This window comes from Diabrotica virgifera, chromosome 6, assembly GCF_917563875.1.
Source record: "Diabrotica virgifera virgifera chromosome 6, PGI_DIABVI_V3a".
NCBI lineage: Eukaryota > Metazoa > Arthropoda > Insecta > Coleoptera > Chrysomelidae > Diabrotica > Diabrotica virgifera.
The window spans coordinates 30501719-30513969 of NC_065448.1; the positions used below are offsets into that span (position 1 = coordinate 30501719).

General features: G+C 34.3%; 1 protein-coding gene across 4 annotated transcripts in view; it reads right to left on the bottom strand.

The window, feature by feature from the left end:
• Window positions 1-479: 479 nt before the first annotated feature.
• Window positions 480-12251, bottom strand: part of LOC126887529 (zinc finger protein 91-like) — a 43776-nt gene continuing 32004 nt past the window's right edge. For 2 of the 4 annotated variants that reach the window (XM_050655163.1, XM_050655165.1), the window contains exon 3: window positions 8210-10756. In XM_050655163.1, the coding sequence (XP_050511120.1) occupies window positions 8484-10756 (2273 nt within the window). In that variant the 3' untranslated portion in view covers window positions 8210-8483. Of the gene's footprint in view, window positions 3723-8209; window positions 10757-12251 lie in introns of those variants that run through there. The other 2 variants (XM_050655166.1, XM_050655164.1) reach the window with 2 other exon arrangements.

Consider the following 12251-nt stretch of genomic DNA (forward strand, 5'->3'; position numbering starts at 1 on the left):
TTGTGATACTGATTTTCCACCTCCCAACATTTCAGCTGAGGGGTGCGAGCTCTATTAAGCCACCCAGTGTTCCAGATGACTTTTTTGATGATCAGTAGGTGTCGCTTCGAAAGATCAGTAGATTTCAGTAGTATCAAGTCGCCTCTAAAGTATTCGATTCAGCTGGTGGAGTAATTTAGTTTATACATAGACAACTAGATGTCGTCCAGATGCCTAAAAAAATCGGTGGATTCAACCGATTTTTCGTTAAATTTACCGAATCCCTCTATTAAAATACGATGATTTTGAGTATATTAGTAATTTTTAGTATTTCAGTAGGTTTAAGGATGCCATCAGTAGATCAGTAGACGAGTATCGAGATCAGTAGGTCTACTGATTTTTCAGTAGGTCTGGGAACACTGAAGCCACCTCACCGCCGACAAGATCATACGGCTCCTAGAGGGCGCTAGATTGCTTTAAAAATATTTAAACTACAGAAAGATTTTTGAAAATATATTCTGAAATTAAATAATGCTTGGTTTCCACTAATTACTACATTATTTTTAAAACATTCGGGCATATTTTTCGTAATGGTAGGGGAGTCCAAGAGGAGATTTTTAGTTACACGAGCGAGTCAAAAAATCACAGAAAGAAACCTTGTACCCTGTAAATGTACCCCTACCATATATGAACTCTTAATACAGGGGAGTTTGTTAAGGGGGTACGAAAAAAAAATCTAAAAATACGTGTCCAATATTTTTTAAACATCTATCGAATAACATTAAACACGACCACCCACGGTGGTAGGGTAGGGGTTACTTTAAAATCTTAAATATATTTTTTATTGCAGATTTGGCAAAAAACTTTTATTCGAGACATTTTTTCGAATTATGGATAGATGGCGCTACAATCGGAAAAAGATTGTTGGAAATTAAAAATTAAATTAAAAAATGGAAAGTCAGCACTAAAATGGAAAACATAACTTAACTGTTTCTGTTTTAGGACCTAATATTCACAACCCAATAGGTCCCCATAAGGCTTTAGTAACTGCAAATTTAGCATCCTTGCCTCCCCTGCTACAATACATATACCTGAATAACAAATTTATATTTATGTTAATTTTTGTAGTAAACTTTTACTGGTTAACACGTTGACGGACACTGCGTCAAATGTATAAGCTACATTAATGGAAAATAGACGTCTATAGTCGTTGTTGTCCATCAACGTGTTAATTGGTTTAACATTTGACACTAACACTTTTTCCGATTATGGGACTTATCGTTTCAGTGATAGAATTTCTTTATATGGAGACCCCTTGATTAAGTCTTCTATTGCTGATCAGTGGCATTTAACTTTCCCTTTTTTATTGGTATCTAACTTGAGCAGTTTTCAGAAGAGCCATCAGAAAAGTTACCCGCTTGTAGTAGCCAAATGTTCACTCTTTCTATCATTGCGAAGAATTGGCTAAACGTTGGACTGTTCGTTCATTTAGAGAAACCGTGAGCTTGGATTAGACTGTTGTGCTCAGCACTAGAAGAAACGCAGGTTCAGTAATTTGGATGTTTTTTTTGTAAATCGTGTGTTTAACAAACCGTAAAGACATCTACACACTATCTCAAATGTTTTATTTAATCCGTTATTATAGTAAACTAAGTAAAGCAAATTTCATACTTAGCAAATATTTTCTCCAGTGTGCACTCTCAAATGTCTTTTCAAATTTTCTACTCGACTAAACTGCTGAAAACAGATGTCACACTTGTGAGGTTTTTCTCCAGTGTGCACTGTCAAATGTCTTTTCAAACTTCCAAGTCGACTAAACTGCTTAAAACAGATTTCACACTTGTGAGGTTTTTCTCTAGTGTGTACTCTCAAATGTCTTTTCAAATCACCTGCTCGACTAAACTGCTGAAAACAGATTTCACACTTGTGAGGTTTTTCTCCCGTGTGCACTCTCAAATGTTTTTTTAAAGTACCTGCTTCACTAAACTGTTTAAAACAGATTTCACACTTGTGAGGTTTTTCTCCAGTGTGCACTCTCAAATGTTTTTTCAAATCACCTGCTTCAATAAACTGCTTAAAACAAATTTCACACTTGTGAGGTTTTTCTCCAGTGTGCACTCCCAAATGTCTTTTCAAATGTCCTGCTTGACTAAACTGCTTAAAACAGATTTCACACGTGTGAGGTTTTTCTCCCGTGTGCACTCTCAAATGTTCTTTTAAAGTACCTGCTTGACTAAACTGCTTGAAACAGATTTTACACTTGTGAGGTTTTTCTCCAGTGTGCACTCTCAAATGTCTTTTCAAAGTACTTGTTTCACTAAACTGCTGAAAACAAATTTCACACTTGTGGAGTTTTTCTCCAGTGTGCACTCTCAAATGTTTTTTCAATTGTCTTGCTTGACTAAACTGCTGAAAACAGATTTCACACTTGTGAGGTTTTTCTCCAGTGTGCACTCTCAAATGTTTTTTTAATTGTCTTGTTTCGCTAAACTGCTGAAAACAAATTTCACACTTGTGGAGTTTTTCTCCAGTGTGCACTCTCAAATGTTTTTTCAAATGTCCTGCTTGACTAAACTGCTTAAAACAGATTTCACACGTGTGAGGTTTTTCTCCAGTGTGCACTCTCAAATGTTTTTTCAAATCACCTGCTTCAATAAACTGCTTAAAACAAATTTCACACTTGTGAGGTTTTTCTCCAGTGTGCACTCCCAAATGTCTTTTCAAATGTCCTGCTTGACTAAACTGCTTAAAACAGATTTCACACTTGTGAGGTTTTTCTCCCGTGTGCACTCTCAAATGTTTTTTTAAAGTACCTGCTTGACTAAACTGCTTGAAACAGATTTTACACTTGTGAGGTTTCTCTCCAGTGTGCACTCTCAAATGTCTTTTTAAAGTACTTGTTTCACTAAACTGCTGAAAACAAATTTCACACTTGTGGAGTTCAGTGTGCACTCTCAAATGTTTTTTCAATTGTCTTGCTTGACTAAACTGCAGAAAACAGATTTTACACTTGTGAGGTTTTTCTCTAGTGTGCACTCCCAAATGTTTTTTCAAATGTCCTGCTTGACTAAACTGCTTAAAACAGATTTTACACTTGTGAGGTTTTTCTCCAGTGTGCACTCTCAAATGTCTTTTCAAAGTACTTGTTTCACTAAACTGCTGAAAACAAATTTCACACTTGTGGAGTTTTTCTCCAGTGTGCACTCTCAAATGTTTTTTCAAATCACCTGCTTCAATAAACTGCTTAAAACAAATTTCACACTTGTGAGGTTTTTCTCCAGTGTGCACTCCCAAATGTTTTTTCAAATGTCCTGCTTGACTAAACTGCTTAAAACAGATTTCACACTTGTGAGGTTTTTCTCCCGTGTGCACTCTCAAATGTTTTTTTAAAGTACCTGCTTGACTAAACTGCTTGAAACAGATTTTACACTTGTGAGGTTTCTCTCCAGTGTGCACTCTCAAATGTCTTTTTAAAGTACTTGTTTCACTAAACTGCTGAAAACAAATTTCACACTTGTGAGGTTTTCCTCCAGTGTGCCTTCTTAAATGTTGTTTCAAATAATGTGTTTTAGAAAACTGTTTGAAACAAATCTCACATTTGTAAGGTCCCTCTCTAGTCTGAACTTTTATATTTTTATTTACAGTTTTTCCTTTGGCGTGTCGACTCGAATAGTGTTGGTTGTGGGATGAATGTTCACAAACTGTTTCCATACCTTCTATTTTATTCTCCTCCTGAGTAAAACCTAAAATGCAAACCAACTATAAACATTTACTACAAGAGAAAAATAAATACAGACACAAAATTTAAACAAAGTTAATGTAAGACAGCAAGTAATAACAATACAATCAATATGTTTTAGACACCGCTGTTTTAGATGTTTAAAAAGCCGCTTTCTTTTAAACAATTACCAGAGAACGGCAGTTTTCGCCATTGGCCCACAATAATACCCCTAAGTGTGACACTATATATACACGAAATTTTCGATTTTCTAAATCCGGCTGAATTGAAAATTGGGCCAAATCCCATCTTAAAGTTTAGGAAAAAACTCGCCCATCCATATATCAACTCTCCATTTTGGTCCAAGGGTGTGAATTTTACGGCCCTTCTCATTTAGGGTCTGTTTTTCGTTCTCGTTCCCAAAACTCAAAAAATTTCAAAAATTTATCAGACCTTTGCGGCAGTATGGCTCGACTTTTATTTAATAAGGGGAAAATGTTTGTGGATATGTATGTATGTATGTGGAAAAGTTACACCCATCTGAATTTTTTTTGTGTTGCAAGAGGGGGTCAGGGCCGATTCAGAACCGGTGCAGTTTTTGACTTTTGACTACCCATAAGCCAGCTATAGGGCTAGGTAGATACAAAATGGCATATTTTTTGGGCGTATATATCTTAGGTTAAAGAAGAGACTGGAAAACCGCAAATCCACCAAATCAATAGCGTTGAGTTGAGATTTCAAATGGTGCTTAAGCGGTTAAGATCATACCTACATACGGCTCAATATAGCCGAAAAACTGAAAAATTAAACTTTGAAAATTTTGGTTTTTCGACAATTACTACCTACTCAAAATTTCAACCTACGAATTGCGCCAATAACTCGAGCGTTTGTAGGATGACTCTAGACGCGTCTAACCTGGGAAAATTCGAATTCTTAAGTTATAGGCTTCATAAATATGATCAAATCTATTTCTTATGGGAAAAACGGTTTTCCAAGCTCAATTATTCCTGTAATATCTTCAGTTATCATACTTGCTCTTGGATGCATCAGATACTACTTGTCAATACATTTCAAACTCATGTTTCATGATCAAAATCGGTTAAGCCGTTCAGAAGTTATCGAGTTCCAAAAGTCTAATCCATTTAACCAATTTCACCGAAATGGTTCATGGATCGGGCAATCCGAGTTCATTTGCCGGCCCTAATTATTAGGATGGCTGGGATATGAACTCGGATTGTCTTATCACAAGTCTGCTGTCGTAACTACTAGATCATTTGGGAGAGAATGCGACAAAGGCGACCATTCGTAACGCTTAACGTGTAATCGAGAAACATTACATTCAATTTCATATATTTAATTTACAAAAAACGTTGAAAAACTCCGGATACAAGAATAAAAAACGGCTAAACGCCGTAAAAATGAGTGGCGCATACAATATTCCAGCTACAAAAGAGCTAATATGAATATTACGTGGCTCAAAAATGTATTTTCATTTTGATGAAAAATAAAATTTTAGTGTTATTTCGAAAGATTTTTTCCATAATAGTTGCTAAATTTGAAGTAAAACGAGCCACAAAAGAGTAACTTTGACACAGTTTGCATTTTGAGGCTCTTTTGTGGCGCGTTTTACTTCAAATTTAGCAAATATGATGGAAAAAATCTTACAAAATAACACTAAAATTTTATTTTCCGTCGTTGTTTATTAAATAGTATTGATAGTGTATTTGAAAAATAATAATTTATTTAAGGCGTACAATTAATAAAAAGTTATTTATTGTTTATATATTATTTATGGAAAATCCAAGTATTTCAAGTCATTAAAGTTCAAATAAAAGTATTATTTTATAAGAGTTTGTTCCGATAACCGTAAATAGGTATGAGTTTAGCTATAAAGTAAAGTGCCCATGGTGGCATAAAATGTAGTAAATGCTAATGCTTCAAGTACGTACTACATGTTTGAAGATTTCACTACACTTAAAAAGCATTTGCTTTTCTCCGTAGTATTTGCTACTATTTACCAGCCTACATAGAAGAATGAACTACGCTTTTGAAGTATGTGCTTGTTTAGTAGTATTTTGCTTCAGTTTAAGTGAAGTTGGTGGGTGGATGTCTTCGGCGTAGGTATTTTTATGTTACAATATGGCAGCATTTATGAATGTGTGTCATAGAAAAATTTACAAACTAAGAAGAAGATTCTTAATTTTTGGGGTCATTCTTTTATCAAATAAAATTTAATAAGTGTGAAGAAGATTAACAAATAACAATTGTTCATTTTTATCCTCGCGTAACTCTTTTGTCGCTTCGGATCCGAGTCACTCATTTTTACTCATGTACAATCTAATAATTTGGTACGTAAAAATGTGAATTCACAAATCACAAGCACATGGGAAACTAATTCCATCACGATTGATGTAATGCAGACAAGGCTGGCGTAACGCTTTGTAGTAGATACTTCTGGTCAGTAGTAGGTACTTCTGTTGTGTAGTAATAAATAGTTTACTCCTTTAAACGAGAATAAAATTTAATGCGAAAATTATTGGTTTACCGATAGATTTTATAGATCATATTTTCACTATAAATTTAAAATTAATTTGAAAAATACAAAAGTAATTAATTTGATTTATGTAAAAAAGTACTTACTTCAATTGAGCTAACCGTCTATTTCTTCGCTTTTCAGTAACACATTTCTTATAACAAGGTCCCATATTTTAATTTGCGCAAATAAAGAAATAAATAGTCTTTATAAATTAATTGAGTAATACTACATTTATACAACGCAGTTCTTCACATGTTCAAAACCTTATCTAAGCTTTCCATGGTAACAGGACATTATTAAAATAACTTTACAACTTTTTTTCTTTTTCGACTATTTGTATAGTATATAAATAATGGTAACCCTGAATACATAATTAGTGAAAAAATAATCCTATCATTTATACAAGTAAAGGTTATCCAAGAACATTCAAAAACTGAACGAAACCGAAATAGCCATATCTACCTTTCTAATGACAATGTCACTGTCAACCTAATGTTTACATCTGCAGTTTCCATACCAGTGAGAATTTTACTACACGTAATTTGCCGTGTAAAGACAGAAAAAGTAGGGATAGCCGTAAAATATTTGCGAATTACGTACGCATAGCCTTAACGTCACTCTACCCTTAATTTATTTTTACCTTCACTAATCTGTTTAACGGATGAAAATTATTTCATATCATACTGTACAGAGTAACAATTTATTCAGTCTATATATAAAATAATCCAAAAAAATACAATAAACAAAAAGACAGTTATACAAAATCTTAGCATAATTTACTGCAAACTTTTTAAATTTATTTACCATTTCGGTCTAATGCTGTTCGGTCTAGTGAGGTTTCGGTAAAGTGCTTTTCGGTCTAATGAGTTCGGTCTACTGCTTTCGGTCTAATGATTTCGGTCTAATTGTCGTGTACCATAGTCAACAGTCGAACCTTGCGTTTTATGGACAGTCTAAGCCCACGACAATACTAAGGGCAGCATTCTGCCCTTAGTATCAAAACTGGATAAAAATCGGACAGAAACTGGATAAATTTGAAACTTTATTGTTTATTTATGAAGCATAACGTAAACAATTAACGCAAAATGTGAAATTATGTATTCGCGGTGTGCAAGTACTGGGATAGGAAACGATAAACGACCGTGCGCGAGTCGCGGAGAAATATTGAAACTATCTTAAATAATTCATATTGTCAATTGAAATTGTCAAATTGACGTATATTTCATACCTTCTGTCATTGAAGCAGAAAAATTGTATATTGCTCCACAATATTGATATGATATGCAATTATTATATAAAGGTAAATTTAATTAATTGTATTTTGCTTGCAGTACTGCATTTTAATAATTAATTTTATTTACTACATACAATTGTTTACGTTTGCATAACATAACCTGCATCTTATTTTTTCTTCTTATTATTTTTTTGGACTATGGCCTTGACAATTATTTAGCAACCAGCAGTGGTGTCATGGCAAAATTAGCAGTGCGGGAACGCAGTGCCGGAACGCACTGCTAATTTTTGTTTACAAAACCTAAATTCTCTATTATTTTTTTTTTCTTTTCTTAACCAGTGCGGGAACGGCGTTCCCACGCGTTCCCACACCATGACACCACTGGCAACCAGGACTAATATAATTGGCCAATATAATTAAAAGTGCGAATAAGAGTACAGAGCGTAGAAATAGAGGTCGCTTTGTCGAACTTGCACGGTCCCAATAGTTCATATAATTAACTACAATCTGTAAAACTTTCAAGCTTCTACATTGTAAAAAACAAGAGAATTTAAGCATTTTTTATTAAAATCGTTTTTTTTTTTGTTTAAACAATTAATGAACACAAATTTTTTTATTGGCTATTCGTGTATTGTTCCCGCGAATGTACATGTCTGCAAAATTTCATTCATATGCATTGAAGAAAAGGCAGTCAAATTAACGTCTAAAGATTTGACGCAAACGATTGAACTAAATAAAAGCGTTTAATAATTTATATTTTTTGTATTTTGTTTTATAAATAACGAATAAAAAACTCTGATAATAGAAGATAAAATGAGGATGGGAGGCCGCTTTTCTATAAAATCACCGGGGCGCTTGAAAAGTTCCAGCACGCCACTGCTTCAGTGTACACTCTAGAATGTTGTTTGAAATCACCTGCTCTACTAAACTGTTTAAAACAAATGTCACACTTGTGAGGGTTTTCTCCAGTGTGTACTCTCAAATGTACTTTCAAATCACCTGCTTGACTAAACTGCTTAAAATAGAGTGTGTACTCCTAAATGTATTTTCAAACTACCTGCGTGACTAAACTGCTTAAAACAGATTTGACACTTGTATGGTTTTTCTCCATGGTGCACTCTCAAATGTCTTTTCAACTGTCTTGCTTGATTAAACTGCTTAAAACAGATTTCACACTTGTGAGGTTTTTCTCCAGTGTGCACTCTCGAATGTTGTTTCAAATCAAATGCTCTACTAAACTGCTTAAAACAAATATCACACTTGTGAGGTCTTTCTCCAGTGTGCACTCCTAAATGTGTTTTCAGATCACGTGCTTGACTAAACTGCTTAAAACAGATTTCACACTTGTGAGGTTTTTCTCCAGTGTGTATTCTCAAATGTACTTTCAAATTTCCTGCTTGACTGAATTGCTGAAAACAAATTTCACACCTGTGAGGTTTTTCTGCAGTGTGTACTCTCAAATGTACTTTCAAATGTCCTGCTTGACTGAACTGCTGAAAACAAATTTCACACTTATGAGGTTTTTCTCCAGTGTGCACTCTCAAATGGACTTTCAAATTACCTGCTGTAAAAAACTGCTTAAAACAAATTGCACACTTATGAGGTTTTTCCTCACACTTGTGAGGTTTTTCCCCGGTATGAACTCTCAAATGTCTTTTCAAATATCCTACTCGACGAAATTTCTGAAAACAAATTTCACAGTTGTGAGGTTTTTCTCCAGTGTGCACTGTGAAATGTGTTTTCAAATCACCTGCTTGACTAAACTGCTTAAAACAGATTTCACACTTGTGAGGTTTTTCTCCCGTGTGTACTCTCAAATGATTTTTCCAATTTCCTGCTTGACTAAACTGCTGAAAACAGATTTCACACTTGTAAGGTTTATCTCCAGTGTGTACTCTTAAATGTAATTTCAAACTACTTGCTTCACTAAATTGCTTAAAACAGATTTGACACTTGTGAGGTTTTTCTCCAGTGTGCACTCTCAAATGGACTTTCAAATTACCTGATGTAAAAAACTGCTTAAAACAAATTTCGCACTTGTGAGGTTTTTCCTTGTGAGGTTTTTCTCCAGTGTGCACTCTCAAATGTGATTTTAAACTACTTGCTTCACTAAACCGCTTAAAACATATTTGACACTTGTGAGGTTTTTCTCCAGTATGCACTCTCAAATGTTTTTTCAAATTACTTGTTTGACTAAACTGCTTAAAACAAATTTCACACTTGTGAGGTTTTTCTCCAGTATGCACTCTCAAATGTATTTTCAAAGTACTTGTGTCAATAAACTGCTTAAAACAGATTTCACACTTGTAAGGTCTTTCTTCAGTGTGTATTCCTAAATGTCTTTTCAAACTACCTGCGTGACTAAACTGATTAAAACAGATTTCACACTTGTACAATATTTCTCCAGTGTGCACTCTCAAATGTGTTTTTAAACTACCTGCTTCTCTAAACTGCTTAAAACAGATTTGACACTTGTGAGGTTTTTCCGCAGTATGCACTCTCAAATGGCTTTTCAAATGTCCTACTCGACTAAACTGCTTAAAACAAATTTCACACTTGTGAGGTTTTTCTCCAGTGTGCACTCTCAAATGTATTTTCAAAGTACTTGTGTCAATAAACTGCTTAAAACAGATTTCACACTTGTAAGGTCTTTCTTCAGTGTGTATTCCTAAATGTCTTTTCAAACTACCTGCGTGACTAAACTGATTAAAACAGATTTCACACTTGTACAATATTTCTCCAGTGTGCACTCTCAAATGTGTTTTTAAACTACCTGCTTCTCTAAACTGCTTAAAACAGATTTGACACTTGTGAGGTTTTTCCGCAGTATGCACTCTCAAATGGCTTTTCAAATGTCCTACTCGACTAAACTGCTTAAAACAAATTTCACACTTGTGAGGTTTTTCTCCAGTGTGCACTCTCAAATGTTCTTTCAAATGTCCTGCTTGACTGAACTGCTGAAAACAAATTTCACACTTGTGAGGTTTTTCTCCAGTATGCACTCTCAAATGTATTTTTAAAGAAACTGGTTGACTAAACTGCTTAAAACAGATTTCACACTTGTGAGGTTTTCCTCCAGTGTGCCTTCTTAAATGTTGTTTCAAATAATGTGTTTTAGAAAACTGTTTGAAACAAATCGTACATTTGTAAGTTCCCTGTCTAGTCTGTACTTTTATATTTTTATTTACAGTTTTTCCCTTGGCGTGTCGGCTCGTATAGTGTTGTTTACGGGATGAATGTTCACAAACTGTTTCCATACCTTCTATTTTATTCTCCTCCTGAGTAAAACCTAAAATTCAAACCAACTATAAACATTTACTACCAGAGAAAACTGAATACAGACACAAAATATTAAACAAAGTTAATGTAAGGCAGCAAGTCCTAACAATATAATCAATATGTTGTAGACACCGGCATTTCTGTCTTGTAGATTTTGCCAGTGAAACGAAAACGACAATAGAATACCCTAGCCAATCGAAAATAATATTTCAACCAACTAAGACAGCTATCGTTCACCCTAAGCATAGCTCAGTAACTCTAGGTGTGTGTTCGTCTTGTCCCAATCTTAGATATGAACTATGAAAATTTGGAATGGAAGCAAACAAAACAATATTTTTAACCAATCATGTTTATTGTTCAATTAAGATATAAATAAAATATGACTTATTAAATTGCAAATTAACAAATATATTCAAATTCTTGCCAAAAACTAACAATTCTGGATTATACTTATGGCTTTTGGTATCTGATGGTAACTTCTTGATGTATAATGGTACTGCTGTAGACTTCTTATAGACCTGGGCAGATGTTCGGCCTCAGATCCCTGCAGCTGAAGATGTTGGGTGCTGTAGTCTGGATGTCAAGGTCTCATTATTCGCCTTAAAGTTGCATCACCGGTGATGTGTGAGGCTTACGTTCCCGAAAAGGAAAAGGTTGATTTCTTTCCAAAAACCCAAGAGAGAGATAATTTGAATAAAAATGATTTATTGTTCACATTACATGCCTTTTTAAGAAATAATTCTTCCCTTTCCACTTAGGGTCGATTTCTCATACCTGTGTTAATCTGTTGTTCAGTTTAACCAGGTTCACCGGTGAACTCAGGTTTTGCTTGGAATGCGTTTCTCATTGTGAGTGCACGTTCTACAACTTTCGAGAAATGCCAATAGATGGCAAAAGGTAAAAAACTGTCGCCATTTTGAACTAACTTTTTTATGCTGTTTTTGAATAAAGTTACATTTAAGTATTTATAGTCAAATAGTCATTTTAATAATTATAAATAAATGTTATAAAAACAAAAATAATGTTATCTTTTATCGTTAGGCTTAATATAATAAAATAAGTTTATTTATATTATGACAGCGTTTCGTGTTAATACAATGCATGCGTAATCCATGTAATCATCTGAACTGCGTTCAGAAATCTTTGAACGGCCGAATTCCAGCGTTCAAGCATCGTTAAAGTTTAAACTGCCATCGGTTGAACGTGAATTGAGAAAGACAATTTTGACTTTAAACTGACGTTTATATAGAAGTTCAGGTTAAACTGGAGTTGAACTCGATATGAAAAATTGGCCCTTATACTCCGGCCAACTTATATATCCGCGGCTACAAAAATTACCATCAAGCTGAAAATTGGCAGGATTGTTCAAAATACCATCATAAATCCGACCCGAGCTACAAAATTTACGCGGGGTCAAAGGTCACCAAATATAGTTTTTAGCGATTTTCAGCGAAACGGCAAGTTTTATCATAAAATTAGTTCTAACAAAAAATGTAGAATGGGTA